General features: G+C 58.6%; 1 protein-coding gene across 1 annotated transcript in view; it reads left to right on the top strand.

The window, feature by feature from the left end:
* Positions 1–15,513: 15,513 nt before the first annotated feature.
* Positions 15,514–17,404, top strand: part of LOC137544725 (non-lysosomal glucosylceramidase-like) — a 160,202-nt gene continuing 158,311 nt past the window's right edge. The window contains exon 1 of the mRNA XM_068265820.1: positions 15,514–15,688. Within this exon, the coding sequence (XP_068121921.1) occupies positions 15,514–15,688 (175 nt within the window). The remainder of the gene's footprint in view (positions 15,689–17,404) is intronic.

The raw sequence follows: 17,404 nt of genomic DNA, 5'->3' as shown, positions 1-17,404 counted from the left end.
ATGTGAGGGCCTCTAGTGAGGATAGTGCTGTGTGCCGGACATGTGAGGGGCTTAGGGGAGGATGGAGCTGTGTGCCGGACATGTGAGGGCCTCAGGTAAGGATAGAGCTGTGTGCCGGACATGTGAGGGCCTCAGGTGAGGATAGAGCTGTGTACCGGACATGTGAGGGGCTCAGGTGAGGATAGATCTGTGTGCCGGGCATGTGAGGGCCTCAGGTGAGGATAGAGCTGTGTGCCGGACATGTGAGTGCCTCAGGTAAGGATAGAGCTGTGTGCCAGACATGTGAGGGGCTCAGGTGAGGATAGAGCTGTGTGCCGGACATGTGAGGGCCTCAGGTGAGGATAGAGCTGTGTGCCGGACATGTGAGGGGCCTCAGGTGAGGATAGAGATGTGTGCTGGGCATGTGAGGGCCTCAGGTGAGGATAGAGATGTGTGCCGGACATGTGAGGGCCTCAGGTGAGGATAGTGCTGTGTACCGGACATGTGAGGGCCTCAGGTGAGGACAGAGCTGTGTGCCGGACATGTGAGGGGCCTCAGGTGAGGATAGAGATGTGTGCCGGACATGTGAGGGGCTCATGGGAGGATAGAGCTGTGTGTCAGACATGTGAGGGCCTCTGGTGAGGATAGTGCTGTGTGCCGGACATATGAGAGCCTCTGGTGAGGATAGAGCTGTGTGCCGGGCATGTGAGGGCCTCAGGTGAGGATAGTGCTGTGTGCCGGACATGTGAGGGCCTCAGGCGAGGAAAGTGCTGTGTGCCGGACATGTAAGGGCCTCAGGTGAGAATAGAGCTGTGTGCCGGACATGTGAGGGCCTCAGGTGAGGATAGAGCTGAGTGCCGGACATGAGAGGGCCTCAGGTGAGGATAGAGCTGTGTGCCGGACATGTGAGGGCCTCAGGTGAGGATAGAGCTGTGTGTCGGGCATGTGAGGGCCTCTGGTGAGGATAGTGCTGTGTGCCGGACATGTGAGGGCCACTAGTGAGGATAGTGCTTTGTACCAGACATATGAGGGGCTCAGGTGAGGATAGATCTGTGTGCCGGGCATGTGAGGGCCTCAGGTGAGGATAGAGCTGTGTGCCGGACATGTGAGTGCCTCAGGTAAGGATAGAGCTGTGTGTCAGATATGTGAGTGGCTCAGGTGAGGATAGAGTTGTGTGCCGGACATGTGAGGGCCTCAGGTGAGGAAAGTGCTGTGTGCCGGACATGTAAGGGCCTCAGGTGTGGATAGAGCTGTGTGCCGGACATGTGAGGGCCTCAGGTGAGGATAGTGCTGTGTGCCGGACATGTGAGGGCCTCTGGTGAGGATAGAGCTGTGTGCCGGACATGGGAGGGCCTCAGGTGAGGATAGAGCTGTGTGCCGGACATGTGAGGGCATCAGGTGAGGATAAAGCTGTGTGCCGGGCATGTGAGGGCCTCAGGTGAGGATAATGCTGTGTGCCGGACATGTGAGGGCATCAGGTGAGGATAGTGCTGTGTGCCGGACATGTGAGGGGCTCAGGTGAGGATAGTGCTGTGTGCCGGACATGTGAGGGCCTCTGGTGAGGATATACTGTGTGGCGGGCATGTGAGGGCCTCAGGTGAGGATAGAGCTGTGTGCCGGAAATGTGAGGGCCTCAGGTGAGGATAGAGCTGCGTGCCGGACATGTGAGGGCCTCAGGTGAGGATAGAGCTGTGTGCCGGACATGTGAGGGCCTCAGGTGAGGATAGAGCTGTGTGCCAGACATGTGAGGGTCTCAGGTGAGGATAGAGCTGTGTGCCGGGCATGTGAGGGCCTCAGGTGAGGATAGAGCTGTGTGACGGACATGTGAGGGCCTTAGGTGAGGATAGAGCTGTGTGCCGGACATGTGAGGGCCTCAGGTGAGGATAGAGCTGTGTGCCAGACATGTAAGGGCCTCAGGTGAGGATAGAGCTGTGTGCCGGACATGTTAGGGGCTCAGGGGAGGATAGAGCTGTGTGCCGAACATGTGAGGGGCTCAGGGGAGGATAGAGCTGTGTGCCGGACATGTGAGGGCCTCAGGTGAGGATAGTGATGTGTGCCGGACATGTGAGGGCCTCTGGTGAGGATAGAGCTGTGTGCCGGACATGTTAGGGGCACAGGGGAGGATAGAGCGGTGTGCCGGACATGTGTTGGGCTCAGGGGAGGATAGAGCTGTGTGACGGACATGTGAGGGCATCAGGTGAGGATATACTGTGTGGTGGGCATGTGAGGGCCTCAGGTGAGGATAGAGCTGTGTGCCGGACATGTGAGGGGCTCAGGTGAGGATAGAGCTGTGTGCCGGGCATGTGAGGGGCTCAGGTGAGGATAGAGCTGTGTGCCGGACATGTGAGGGCCTCAGGTGAGCATAGAGCTGTGTGCCGGACATGTGAGGGGCTCAGGTGAGGATAGAGCTGTGTGCCAGACATGTGAGGGCCTCAGGTGAGGATAGTGCTGTGTGCCGGACATGTGAGGGCCTCAGGTTAGGATATACTGTGTGGCGGGCATGTGAGGGCCTCAGTTGAGGATAGAGTTGTGTGCCGGAAATGTGAGGGCCTCAGGTGAGGATAGAGCTGCGTGCCGGACATGTGAGGGCCTCAGGTGAGGATAGAGCTGTGTGCCGGACATGTGAGGGCCTCAGGTGAGGATAGAGCTGTGTGCTAGACATGTGAGGGTCTCAGGTGAGGATAGAGCTGTGTGCCGGGCATGTGAGGGCCCCAGGTGAGGATAGAGCTGTGTGACGGACATGTGAGGGCCTCAGGTGAGGATAGAGCTGTGTGCCGGACATGTGAGGGCCTCAGGTGAGGATAGAGCTGTGTGCCAGACATGTAAGGGCCTCAGGTGAGGATAGAGCTGTGTGCCGGACATGTTAGGGGCTCAGGGGAGGATAGAGCTGTGTGCCGAACATGTGAGGGGCTCAGGGGAGGATAGAGCTGTGTGCCGGACATGTGAGGGCCTCAGGTGAGGATAGTGATGTGTGCCGGACATGTGAGGGCCTCTGGTGAGGATAGAGCTGTGTGCCGGACATGTTAGGGGCACAGGGGAGGATAGAGCGGTGTGCCGGACATGTGTTGGGCTCAGGGGAGGATAGAGCTGTGTGACGGACATGTGAGGGCATCAGGTGAGGATATACTGTGTGGTGGGCATGTGAGGGCCTCAGGTGAGGATAGAGCTGTGTGCCGGACATGTGAGGGGCTCAGGTGAGGATAGAGCTGTGTGCCGGACATGTGAGGGGCTCAGGTGAGGATAGAGCTGTGTGCCGGACATGTGAGGGCCTCAGGTGAGCATAGAGCTGTGTGCCGGACATGTGAGGGGCTCAGGTGAGGATAGAGCTGTGTGCCAGACATGTGAGGGCCTCAGGTGAGGATAGTGCTGTGTGCCGGACATGTGAGGGCCTCAGGTTAGGATATACTGTGTGGCGGGCATGTGAGGGCCTCAGTTGAGGATAGAGTTGTGTGCCGGAAATGTGAGGGCCTCAGGTGAGGATAGAGCTGCGTGCCGGACATGTGAGGGCCTCAGGTGAGGATAGAGCTGTGTGCCGGACATGTGAGGGCCTCAGGTGAGGATAGAGCTGTGTGCTAGACATGTGAGGGTCTCAGGTGAGGATAGAGCTGTGTGCCGGGCATGTGAGGGCCCCAGGTGAGGATAGAGCTGTGTGACGGACATGTGAGGGCCTCAGGTGAGGATAGAGCTGTGTGCCGGACATGTGAGGGCCTCAGGTGAGGATAGAGCTGTGTGCCAGACATGTAAGGGCCTCAGGTGAGGATAGAGCTGTGTGCCGGACATGTTAGGGGCTCAGGGGAGGATAGAGCTGTGTGCCGAACATGTGAGGGGCTCAGGGGAGGATAGAGCTGTGTGGCGAACATGTGAGGGCCTCAGGTGAGGATAGTGATGTGTGCCGGACATGTGAGGGCCTCTGGTGAGGATAGAGCTGTGTGCCGGACATTATAGGGGCTCAGGGGAACATAGAGCGGTGTGCCGGACATGTGAGGGGCTCAGGGGAGGATAGAGCTGTGTGACGGACATGTGAGGGCATCAGGTGAGGATAGAACTGTGTGCCGGACATGTGAGGGGCTCAGGTGAGGATAGAGCTGTGTGCCGGACATGTCAGGGGCTCAGGTGAGGATAGTGCTGTGTGCCGGACATGTGAGGGCCTCAGGTGAGGATAGTGCTGTGTGCCGGACATGTGAGGGCCTCAGGTGAGGATAGAGCTGTGTGCCGGACATGTGAGGGCCTCAGGTGAGGATAGAGCTGTGTGCCGGACATGTGAGGGCCTCAGGTGAGGATAGTGCTGAGTGCCGGACATGTGGGGGCCTCAGGTGAGGATAGAGCTTTGTGCTGGACATATGAGGGCCTTAGGTGAGGATATACTGTGTGCAAGACATGTGAGGGCCTCAGGTGAGGATAGAGCTGTGTGCCGGACATGTGAGGGGCTCTGGTGAGGATAGAGCTGTGTGACGGACATGTGAGGGCCTCAGGGGAGGATAGAGCTGTGTGACAGACATGTGAGGGCCTCAGGTGAGGATAGATCTGTGTGCCGGGCATGTGAGGGCCTCAGGTGAGGATAGAGCTGTGTGCCGGACATGTGAGTGCCTCAGGTAAGAATAGAGCAGTGTGCCTGACATGTGAGGGCCTCAGGTGAGGATAGAGCTGTGTGCCAGACATGTGAGGGGCTCAGGTGAGGATAGAGCTGTGTGCCGGACATGTGAGGGCCTCAGGTGCGGATAGAGCTGTGTGCCGGACATGTGAGGGCCTCAGGGGAGGATAGAGCTGAGTGCCGGACATGTGAGGGCCTCAGGTGAGGATAGAGCTGTGTGCCAGACATGTGAGGGGCTCAGGTGGGGATAGAGCTGTGTGCCGGACATGTGAGGGGCTCAGGGGAGGAGAGAGCTGTGTGCCGGGCATGTGAGGGCTTCCAGTGAGGATAGAGCTGTGTGCCGGACATGTGAGGGCCTCAGGTGAGGATAGAGCTGTGTGCCGGACATGTGAGGGCCTCAGGTGAGGATAGAGCTGTGTGCCGGACATGTGAGGGGCCTCAGGTGAGGATAGTGCTGTGTGCCGAACATGTGAGTGCCTCAGGTAAGAATAGAGCTGTGTGCCTGACATGTGAGGGCCTCAGGTGAGGATAGAGCTGTGTGCCAGACATGTGAGGGGCTCAGGTGAGGATAGAGCTGTGTGCCGGACATGTGAGGGCCTCAGGTGCGGATAGAGCTGTGTGCCGGACATGTGAGGGTCTCAGGGGAGGATAGAGCTGAGTGCCGGACATGTGAGGGCCTCAGGTGAGGATAGAGCTGTGTGCCAGACATGTGAGGGCCTCAGGTGAGGATAGAGCTGCGTGCCGGACATGTGAGGGCCTCAGGTGAGGATAGAGCTGTGTGCCGGACATGTTAGGGGCTCAGGGGAGGATAGAGCTGTGTGCCGAACATGTGAGGGGCTCAGGGGAGGATAGAGCTGTGTGGCGAACATGTGAGGGCCTCAGGTGAGGATAGTGATGTGTGCCGGACATGTGAGGGCCTCTGGTGAGGATAGAGCTGTGTGCCGGACATTATAGGGGCTCAGGGGAACATAGAGCGGTGTTCCGGACATGTGAGGGGCTCAGGGGAGGATAGAGCTGTGTGACGGACATGTGAGGGCATCAGGTGAGGATAGAACTGTGTGCCGGACATGTGAGGGGCTCAGGTGAGGATAGAGCTGTGTGCCGGACATGTCAGGGGCTCAGGTGAGGATAGTGCTGTGTGCCGGACATGTGAGGGCCTCAGGTGAGGATAGTGCTGTGTGCCGGACATGTGAGGGCCTCAGGTGAGGATAGAGCTGTGTGCCGGACATGTGAGGGCCTCAGGTGAGGATAGAGCTGTGTGCCGGACATGTGAGGGCCTCAGGTGAGGATAGTGCTGAGTGCCGGACATGTGGGGGCCTCAGGTGAGGATAGAGCTTTGTGCTGGACATATGAGGGCCTTAGGTGAGGATATACTGTGTGCAAGACATGTGAGGGCCTCAGGTGAGGATAGAGCTGTGTGCCGGACATGTGAGGGGCTCTGGTGAGGATAGAGCTGTGTGACGGACATGTGAGGGCCTCAGGGGAGGATAGAGCTGTGTGACAGACATGTGAGGGCCTCAGGTGAGGATAGATCTGTGTGCCGGGCATGTGAGGGCCTCAGGTGAGGATAGAGCTGTGTGCCGGACATGTGAGTGCCTCAGGTAAGAATAGAGCTGTGTGCCTGACATGTGAGGGCCTCAGGTGAGGATAGAGCTGTGTGCCAGACATGTGAGGGGCTCAGGTGAGGATAGAGCTGTGTGCCGGACATGTGAGGGCCTCAGGTGCGGATAGAGCTGTGTGCCGGACATGTGAGGGCCTCAGGGGAGGATAGAGCTGAGTGCCGGACATGTGAGGGCCTCAGGTGAGGATAGAGCTGTGTGCCAGACATGTGAGGGGCTCAGGTGGGGATAGAGCTGTGTGCCGGACATGTGAGGGGCTCAGGGGAGGAGAGAGCTGTGTGCCGGGCATGTGAGGGCTTCCAGTGAGGATAGAGCTGTGTGCCGGACATGTGAGGGCCTCAGGTGAGGATAGAGCTGTGTGCCGGACATGTGAGGGCCTCAGGTGAGGATAGAGCTGTGTGCCGGACATGTGAGGGGCCTCAGGTGAGGATAGTGCTGTGTGCCGAACATGTGAGTGCCTCAGGTAAGAATAGAGCTGTGTGCCTGACATGTGAGGGCCTCAGGTGAGGATAGAGCTGTGTGCCAGACATGTGAGGGGCTCAGGTGAGGATAGAGCTGTGTGCCGGACATGTGAGGGCCTCAGGTGCGGATAGAGCTGTGTGCCGGACATGTGAGGGCCTCAGGGGAGGATAGAGCTGAGTGCCGGACATGTGAGGGCCTCAGGTGAGGATAGAGCTGTGTGCCAGACATGTGAGGGCCTCAGGTGAGGATAGAGCTGCGTGCCGGACATGTGAGGGCCTCAGGTGAGGATAGAGCTGTGTGCCGGACATGTGAGGGCCTCAGGTGAGGATAGAGCTGTGTGCTAGACATGTGAGGGTCTCAGGTGAGGATAGAGCTGTGTGCCGGGCATGTGAGGGCCCCAGGTGAGGATAGAGCTGTGTGACGGACATGTGAGGGCCTCAGGTGAGGATAGAGCTGTGTGCCGGACATGTGAGGGCCTCAGGTGAGGATAGAGCTGTGTGCCAGACATGTAAGGGCCTCAGGTGAGGATAGAGCTGTGTGCCGGACATGTTAGGGGCTCAGGGGAGGATAGAGCTGTGTGCCGAACATGTGAGGGGCTCAGGGGAGGATAGAGCTGTGTGCCGGACATGTGAGGGCCTCAGGTGAGGATAGTGATGTGTGCCGGACATGTGAGGGCCTCTGGTGAGGATAGAGCTGTGTGCCGGACATGTTAGGGGCACAGGGGAGGATAGAGCGGTGTGCCGGACATGTGTTGGGCTCAGGGGAGGATAGAGCTGTGTGACGGACATGTGAGGGCATCAGGTGAGGATATACTGTGTGGTGGGCATGTGAGGGCCTCAGGTGAGGATAGAGCTGTGTGCCGGACATGTGAGGGGCTCAGGTGAGGATAGAGCTGTGTGCCGGACATGTGAGGGGCTCAGGTGAGGATAGAGCTGTGTGCCGGACATGTGAGGGCCTCAGGTGAGCATAGAGCTGTGTGCCGGACATGTGAGGGGCTCAGGTGAGGATAGAGCTGTGTGCCAGACATGTGAGGGCCTCAGGTGAGGATAGTGCTGTGTGCCGGACATGTGAGGGCCTCAGGTTAGGATATACTGTGTGGCGGGCATGTGAGGGCCTCAGTTGAGGATAGAGTTGTGTGCCGGAAATGTGAGGGCCTCAGGTGAGGATAGAGCTGTGTGCCGGACATGTGAGGGCCTCAGGTGAGGATAGAGCTGTGTGCCGGACATGTGAGGGCCTCAGGTGAGGATAGAGCTGTGTGCTAGACATGTGAGGGTCTCAGGTGAGGATAGAGCTGTGTGCCGGGCATGTGAGGGCCCCAGGTGAGGATAGAGCTGTGTGACGGACATGTGAGGGCCTCAGGTGAGGATAGAGCTGTGTGCCGGACATGTGAGGGCCTCAGGTGAGGATAGAGCTGTGTGCCAGACATGTAAGGGCCTCAGGTGAGGATAGAGCTGTGTGCCGGACATGTTAGGGGCTCAGGGGAGGATAGAGCTGTGTGCCGAACATGTGAGGGGCTCAGGGGAGGATAGAGCTGTGTGGCGAACATGTGAGGGCCTCAGGTGAGGATAGTGATGTGTGCCGGACATGTGAGGGCCTCTGGTGAGGATAGATCTGTGTGCCGGACATTATAGGGGCTCAGGGGAACATAGAGCGGTGTGCCGGACATGTGAGGGGCTCAGGGGAGGATAGAGCTGTGTGACGGACATGTGAGGGCATCAGGTGAGGATAGAACTGTGTGCCGGACATGTGAGGGGCTCAGGTGAGGATAGAGCTGTGTGCCGGACATGTGAGGGGCTCAGGTGAGGATAGTGCTGTGTGCCGGACATGTGAGGGCCTCAGGTGAGGATAGTGCTGTGTGCCGGACATGTGAGGGCCTCAGGTGAGGATAGAGCTGTGTGCCGGACATGTGAGGGCCTCAGGTGAGGATAGAGCTGTGTGCCGGACATGTGAGGGCCTCAGGTGAGGATAGTGCTGAGTGCCGGACATGTGGGGGCCTCAGGTGAGGATAGAGCTTTGTGCTGGACATATGAGGGCCTTAGGTGAGGATATACTGTGTGCAAGACATGTGAGGGCCTCAGGTGAGGATAGAGCTGTGTGACGGACATGTGAGGGCCTCAGGGGAGGATAGAGCTGTGTGACAGACATGTGAGGGCCTCAGGTGAGGATAGATCTGTGTGCCGGGCATGTGAGGGCCTCAGGTGAGGATAGAGCTGTGTGCCGGACATGCATAGTCCCCAACAGTCCCGATTTGATCGGGACTGTACCGATTTGGGGGGCCCCTCCCGCCATCCCGCGCTGCCCCCCTTCTGTCCCGGCCGCTGGGCAGAGAGAAGGAAAAAAATTGATCGAGGCACCAGCCCCGGGGATCTGCATGCGGGATGGATTGCCGCCGCTATTTATTTCTCCCTCCCTCCTTCCTAATGTGTCCCCCAGTGTCCCCGGCTTCCCCCCGCACAGTAATATGGGCAGCAGAGCGGGCAGTGAGTCTTACCACTGCCTCTCCGCTGCGTACCGGGATCTCCTCTGATCTTCTCGCTTCCTGTGACGTCACAGGAAGCGAGAAGATCAGAGGAGATCCCGGTACGCAGCGAAGAGGCAGTGGTAAGACTCACTGCCCGCTCTGCTGCCCATATTACTGTGCGGGGGGAAGCCGGGGACACTGGGGGACATATTAGGAGGGAGGGAGAAGGATAATGATGGCGGCGGCGGCCATACATGCCGCATACCGGGCGGGCTGGTGCCTCGATCGGCTTTTTTTCCCCCCTCTCTCTGCCTGGCCACCCCCCTCCTCCTCCTCACCACCACCACCCCGGCACCCTCCCATTTGGGAGTAATTTAATAACAAAATTATTTAAAAAAAAACAAACTTTTTTTTCCCCTGGGGTGGGCGTGACTAGGGGGTTGGGGGCGTGGCCAGGGGTGTGGCCTAATTGTCCCGTTTTGGGACATTGAAATGTTGGGAGGTATGGACATGTGAGTGCCTCAGGTAAGAATAGAGCTGTGTGCCTGACATGTGAGGGCCTCAGGTGAGGATAGAGCTGTGTGCCAGACATGTGAGGGGCTCAGGTGAGGATAGAGCTGTGTGCCGGACATGTGAGGGCCTCAGGTGCGGATAGAGCTGTGTGCCGGACATGTGAGGGCCTCAGGGGAGGATAGAGCTGAGTGCCGGACATGTGAGGGCCTCAGGTGAGGATAGAGCTGTGTGCCAGACATGTGAGGGGCTCAGGTGAGGATAGAGCTGTGTGCCGGACATGTGAGGGGCTCAGGGGAGGAGAGAGCTGTGTGCCGGGCATGTGAGGGCTTCCAGTGAGGATAGAGCTGTGTGCCGGACATGTGAGGGCCTCAGGTGAGCATAGAGCTGTGTGCCGGACATGTGAGGGCCTCAGGTGAGGATAGAGCTGTGTGCCGGACATGTGAGGGGCCTCAGGTGAGGATAGTGCTGTGTGCCGAACATGTGAGGACCTCTGGTTAGGATAGTGCTGTGTGACGGACATGTGAGGGCCTCAGGTGAGGATAGAGCTGTGTGCCGGACATGTGAGGGCCTCTGGTGAGGATATACTGTGTGCCGGACATGTGGGGGCCTCTGGTGAGGATAGAGCTGTGTGCCAGACATGTGAGGGCCTCTGGTGAGGATAGAGCTGTGTGCCAGACATGTGAGGGCCTCTGGTGAGGATAGTGCTGTGTGACGGACATGTGAGGGCCTCAGGTGAGGATAGAGCTGTGTGCCAGAAATGTGAGGGCCTCTGGTGAGGATAGAGCTGTGTGCCGGACATGTGAGGGGCTCATGGGAGGATAGAGCTGTGTGCCGGACATGTGAGGACCTCAGGTGAGGATAGAGCTTTGTGCCGGACATGTGAGGGCCTCAGGTGAGGATAGAGCTGTGTGCCGGACATGTGAGGGGCCTCAGGTGAGGATAGAGCTGTGTGCTGGGCATGTGAGGGCCTCAGGGGAGGATAGTGCTGTGTGCCGGACATGTGAGGGGCTCCGGTGAGGATAGAGCTGTGTGACGGACATGTGAGGGCCTCAGGTGAGGATAGTACTGTGTGCCGGACATGTTAGGGGCTCAGGTGAGGATAGAGCTTTGTGCTGGGCATGTGAGGGCCTCAGGTGAGGATAGAGCTGTGTGCCGGACATGTGAGGGCCTCAGGTGAGGATTGAGCTGTTTGCCGGGCATGTGAGGACCTCAAGTAAGGATAGAGCTGTGTGTCACACATGTGAGGGCCTCAGGTGTGGATAGAGCTGTGTGCCGGACATGTGAGGGCCTCAGGTGAGGATAGAGCTGTGTGACGGACATGTGTGGGACTCAGGTGAGGATAGAGCTGTGTGCAGGATATGTGAGGGCCTCTGGTGAGGATAGAGCTGTGTGCTGGACATGTGAGGGCCTCAGGTGAGGATAGAGCTGTGTGCCGGACATGTGAAGGGCCTCAGGGGAGGATAGAGCTGTGTGCTAGACATGTGAGGGCCTCTGGTGAGGATAGTGATGTGTGCCGGACATGTGAGGGCCTCAGGTGAGGATAGAGCTGTGTGACGGACATGTGTGGGACTCAGGTGAGGATAGAGCTGTGTGCAGGATATGTGAGGGCCTCTGGTGAGGATAGAGCTGTGTGCTGGACATGTGAGGGCCTCAGGTGAGGATAGAGCTGTGTGCCGGACATGTGAAGGGCCTCAGGGGAGGATAGAGCTGTGTGCTAGACATGTGAGGGCCTCTGGTGAGGATAGTGATGTGTACCGGACATGTGAGGGCCTCAGGGGAGGATAGAGCTGTGTGCCGGACATGTGAGGGGCCTCAGGTGAGGATAGAGCTGTGTGCCGGACATGTGAGGGCCTCAGGTGAGGAAAGTGCTGTGTGCCGGACATGTGAGGGCCTCAGGTGAGGATAGTGCTGTGTGCCGGACATGTGAGGGCCTCAGGCGAGGAACGTGCTGTGTGCCGGACATGTGAGGGCCTCAGGTGAGGATAGAGCTGTGTGCCGGACATGTGAGGGCCTCAGGGGAGGATAGAGCTATGTGCCGGGCATGTGAGGGCCTCTGGTGAGGATAGAGCTGTGTGCCGGATATGTGAGGGCCTCTAGTGAGGATAGTGCTGTGTGCCGGCCATGTAAGGGCCTCAAATGAGGACAGAGCTGTGTGCTGGACATGTGAAGGGCCTCAGGTGAGGATAGTGCTATGTGCTGGACATGTGAGGGGCTCAGGGGAGGAGAGAGCTGTGTGCCGGGCATGTGAGGGCCTCTGGTGAGGATAGAGCTGTGTGCCGGACATGTGAGGTCCTCTAGTGAGGATAGAGCTGTGTGTCAGGCATGTGAGGGTTTCAGGGGAGGATAGAGCTTTGTACCGGACATGTGAGGGGCTCAGGGGAGGAGAGAGCTGTGTGCCGGACATGTGAGGGCCTCAGGGGAGGAAAGTGCTGTGTGCCGGACATGTGAGGGCCTCAGGTGAGGATAGTGCTATGTGCCGGACATGTAAGGGCCTCAGGTGAGGAAAGTGCTTTGTACCGGACATGTGAGGGGCTCAGGGGAGGAGAGAGCTGTGTGCCGGGCATGTGAGGGCCTCTGGTGAGGATAGAGCTGTGTGCAGGACATGTAAGGGCCTCAGGTGAGAATAGAGCTGTGTGCTGGACATGTGAGGGCCTCAGGTGAGGATAGAGCTGTGTGCCGGACATGTGAGGGCCTCAGGGGAGGATAGAGCTATGTGCCGGGCATGTGAGGGCCTCTGGTGAGGATAGAGCTGTGTGCCGGATATGTGAGGGCCTCTAGTGAGGATAGTGCTGTGTGCCGGCCATGTAAGGGCCTCAAATGAGGACAGAGCTGTGTGCTGGACATGTGAAGGGCCTCAGGTGAGGATAGTGCTATGTGCTGGACATGTGAGGGGCTCAGGGGAGGAGAGAGCTGTGTGCCGGGCATGTGAGGGCCTCTGGTGAGGATAGAGCTGTGTGCCGGACATGTGAGGTCCTCTAGTGAGGATAGAGCTGTGTGTCAGGCATGTGAGGGTTTCAGGGGAGGATAGAGCTTTGTACCGGACATGTGAGGGGCTCAGGGGAGGAGAGAGCTGTGTGCCGGACATGTAAGGGCCTCAGGAGAGGAAAGTGCTGTGTGCCGGACATGTGAGGGCCTCAGGTGAGGATAGTGCTATGTGCCGGACATGTAAGGGCCTCAGGTGAGGAAAGTGCTTTGTACCGGACATGTGAGGGGCTCAGGGGAGGAGAGAGCTGTGTGCCGGGCATGTGAGGGCCTCTGGTGAGGATAGAGCTGTGTGCAGGACATGTGAGGGCCTCAGGTGAGAATAGAGCTGTGTGCTGGACATGTGAGGGCCTCAGGTGAGGATAGAGCTATGTGCCGGACATGTGAGTGCCTCTGGTGAGGATAGTGATGTGTGCCGGACATGTGAGGGCCTCTGGTGAGGATAGTGCTGTGTGCTGGACATGTGAGGGCCTCAGGGGAGGATAGTGCTGTGTGCCGGACATGTGAGGGCCTCAGGGGAGGATAGAGCTGTGTGCCGGACATGTGTGGGCCTCAGGTGAGGATAGTGCTGTGTGCCGGACATGTGAGGGCCTCAGGGGAGGATAGTGCTATGTGCCGGACATGTAAGGGCCTCAGGTGAGGAAAGTGCTTTGTACCGGACATGTGAGGGGCTCAGGGGAGGAGAGAGCTGTGTGCCGGGCATGTGAGGGCCTCTGGTGAGGATAGAGCTGTGTGCAGGACATGTGAGGGCCTCAGGTGAGAATAGAGCTGTGTGCTGGACATGTGAGGGCCTCTGGTGAGGATAGTGCTGTGTGCTGGACATGTGAGGGCCTCAGGGGAGGATAGTGCTGTGTGCCGGACATGTGAGGGCCTCAGGGGAGGATAGAGCTGTGTGCTGAACATGTGAGGGCCTCAGGTGAGGATAGAGCTGTGTGCCGGACATGTGTGGGCCTCAGGTGAGGATAGTGCTGTGTGCCGGACATGTGAGGGCCTCAGGGGAGGATAGAGCTGTGTGCTGGACATGTGAGGGCCTCAGGTGAGGATAGAGCTGTGTGCCGGACATGTGAGGGCCTCAGGTGAGGATAGTGCTGTGTGCCGGACATGTGAGGGCCTCAGGGGAGGATAGAGCTGTGTGCTGGACATGTGAGGGCCTCAGGTGAGGATAGAGCTGTGTGCCGGACATGTGAGGGCCTCAGGGGAGGATAGAGCTTTGTACCGGATATGTGAGGGGCCTCAGGTGAGGATAGTGCTGTGTGCCGGACATGTGAGGGCCTCAGGGGAGGATAGAGCTGTGTGCCAGACATGTGAAGGCCTCAGGTGAGGATAGAGCTGTGTGCCGGACATGTGAGGGCCTCAGGTGAGGATAGAGCTGTGTGCCGGACATGTGAGGGCCTCAGGTGAGGATAGAGCTGTGTGCCGGACATATGAGGGCCTCTAGTGAGGATAGAGCTGTGTGCCAGACATGTGAAGGGCCTCTAGTGAGGATAGAGCTGTGTGCTGGACATGTGAGGGCCTCTGGTGAGGATAGAGCTGTGTGCCGGACATGTGAAGGGCCTCTGGTGAGAATAGAGCTGTGTGCCGGACATGTGAGGGCCTCAGGTGAGGATAGTGCTGTGTTCCAGACATGTGAGGGCCTCTGGTGAGGATAGAGCTGTGTGCCGGACATGTGAAGGGCCTCTGGTGAGAATAGAGCTGTGCGCCGGACATGTGAGGGCCTCAGGTGAGGATAGTGCTGTGTGCCAGACATGTGAGGGCCTCTGGTGAGGATATACTGTGTGCCGGACATGTGAGGGCCTCTGGTGAGGATAGAGCTGTGTGCCAGACATGTGAGGGCCTCTGGTGAGGATATACTGTGTGCCAGACATGTGAGGGCCTCTGGTGAGGATAGTGATGTGTGCCGGACATGTGAGGGCCTCAGGTGAGGATAGAGCTGTGTGCCAGACATGTGAGGGCCTCTGGTGAGGATAGTGCTGTGTGCCGGACATGTGAGGGGATCAGGTGAGGATAGAGCTGTGTGCAGGACATGTGAGGGCCTCAGGTGAGAATAGAGCTGTGTGCTGGACATGTGAGGGCCTCAGGTGAGGATAGAGCTGTGTGCCGGACATGTGAGGGCCTCAGGGGAGGATAGAGCTGTGTGCTGGACATGTGAGGGCCTCAGGTGAGGATAGAGCTGTGTGCCGGACATGTGTGGGCCTCAGGTGAGGATAGTGCTGTGTGCCGGACATGTGAGGGCCTCAGGGGAGGATAGAGCTGTGTGCTGGACATGTGAGGGCCTCAGGTGAGGATAGAGCTGTGTGCCGGACATGTGAGGGCCTCAGGTGAGGATAGTGCTGTGTGCCGGACATGTGAGGGCCTCAGGGGAGGATAGAGCTGTGTGCTGGACATGTGAGGGCCTCAGGGGAGGATAGAGCTGTGTGCTGGACATGTGAGGGCCTCAGGTGAGGATAGAGCTGTGTGCCGGACATGTGTGGGCCTCAGGTGAGGATAGTGCTGTGTGCCGGACATGTGAGGGCCTCAGGGGAGGATAGAGCTGTGTGCTGGACATGTGAGGGCCTCAGGTGAGGATAGAGCTGTGTGCCGGACATGTGAGGGCCTCAGGTGAGGATAGTGCTGTGTGCCGGACATGTGAGGGCCTCAGGGGAGGATAGAGCTGTGTGCTGGACATGTGAGGGCCTCAGGTGAGGATAGAGCTGTGTGCCGGACATGTGAGGGCCTCAGGGGAGGATAGAGCTTTGTACCGGACATGTGAGGGGCCTCAGGTGAGGATAGTGCTGTGTGCCGGACATGTGAGGGCCTCAGGGGAGGATAGAGCTGTGTGCCGGACATGTGAGGGCCTCAGGTGAGGATAGAGCTGTGTGCCGGACATGTGAGGGCCTCAGGTGAGGATAGAGCTGTGTGCCGGACATATGAGGGCCTCTAGTGAGGATAGAGCTGTGTGCCAGACATGTGAAGGGCCTCTGGTGAGGATAGAGCTGTGTGCTGGACATGTGAGGGCCTCTGGTGAGGATAGAGCTGTGTGCCGGACATGTGAAGGGCCTCTGGTGAGAATAGAGCTGTGTGCCGGACATGTGAGGGCCTCAGGTGAGGATAGTGCTGTGTTCCAGACATGTGAGGGCCTCTGGTGAGGATAGAGCTGTGTGCCGGACATGTGAAGGGCCTCTGGTGAGGATAGTGCTGTGTGCCAGACATGTGAGGGCCTCTGGTGAGAATAGAGCTGTGCGCCGGACATGTGAGGGCCTCAGGTGAGGATAGTGCTGTGTGCCAGACATGTGAGGGCCTCTGGTGAGGATATACTGTGTGCCGGACATGTGAGGGCCTCTGGTGAGGATAGAGCTGTGTGCCAGACATGTGAGGGCCTCTGGTGAGGATATACTGTGTGCCGGACATGTGAGGGCCTCTGGTGAGGATAGTGATGTGTGCCGGACATGTGAGGGCCTCAGGTGAGGATAGAGCTGTGTGCCAGACATGTGAGGGCCTCTGGTGAGGATAGTGCTGTGTGCCGGACATGTGAGGGGATCAGGTGAGGATAGAGCTGTGTGCCGGACATGTGAGGGGCCTCAGGTGAGGATAGAGCTGTGTGCCGGACATGTGAGGGGCCTCAGGTGAGGATAGAGCTGTGTGCCGGACATGTGGGGGCCTCTGGTGAGGATAGAGCTGTGTGCCGGACATGTGAGGGCCTCAGGTGAGGATAGAGCTGTGTGCTGGACATGTGAGGGCCTCAGGTGAGGATAGAGCTGTGTGCCGGACATGTGAGGGGCTCAGGTGAGGATAGTGCTGTGTGCTGGACATGTGAGGGCCTCTGGTGAGGATAGTGATGTGTGCCGGACATGTGAGGGCCTCTAGTGAGGATAGAGCTGTGTGCCGGGCATGTGAGGGGCTCAGGGGAGGATAGAGCTGTGTGCTGGACATGTGAGGGCCTCAGGTGAGGATAGAGCTGTGTGCCGGACATGTGAGGGCCTCTAGTGAGGATAGAGCTGTGTGCCGGACATGTGAGGGGCCTCTGGTGAGGATAAAGCTGTGTGCTGGACATGTGAGGGCCTCTGGTGAGAATAGAGCTGTGTGCCGGACATGTGAGGGCCTCAGGTGAGGATAGAGCTGTGTGTCGGACATGTGAGGGCCTCAGGTGAGGATAGTGCTGTGTGCCAGACATGTGAGGGCCTCTGGTGAGGATAGAGCTGTGTGCCGGACATGTGAAGGGCCTCTGGTGAGAAAAGAGCTGTGCGCCGGACATGTGAGGGCCTCAGGTGAGGATAGAGCTGTGTGCCGGACATGTGAGGGGCCTCTGGTGAGAAAAGAGCTGTGCGCCGGACATGTGAGGGCCTCTGGTGAGGATATACTGTGTGCCGGACATGTGAGGGCCTCTGGTGAGGATAGTGATGTGTGCCGGACATGTGAGGGCCTCAGGGGAGGATAGAGCTGTGTGCCGGACATGTGAGGGCCTCAGGTGAGGATAGAGCTGTGTGCCGGACATGTGAGGGCCTCAGGTGAGGATAGTGCTGTGTGCCGGACATGTGAGGGGCTCAGGTGAGGATAGAGCTGTGTGCCGGACATGTGAGGGCCTCAGGTGAGGATAGAGCTGTGTGCCGGACATGTGAAGGATCTCTGGTGAGAATAGAGCTGTGCGCCGGACATGTGAGGGCCTCAGGTGAGGATATACTGTGTGCCGGACATGTGAGGGGCTCAGGGGAGGATAGAGCTGTGTGCCGGACATGTGAGGGCCTCAGTTGAGGATAGAGCTGTGTGCCGGACATGTGAGGGGCCTCAGGTGAGGATAGAGCTGTGTGCCGGACATGTGAG

Source organism: Hyperolius riggenbachi, chromosome 1, assembly GCF_040937935.1.
Source record: "Hyperolius riggenbachi isolate aHypRig1 chromosome 1, aHypRig1.pri, whole genome shotgun sequence".
Classification (NCBI taxonomy): domain Eukaryota; kingdom Metazoa; phylum Chordata; class Amphibia; order Anura; family Hyperoliidae; genus Hyperolius; species Hyperolius riggenbachi.
Note: the sequence above shows the minus strand (reverse complement) of the source record. Positions and strands in the feature narration are given on the sequence as shown.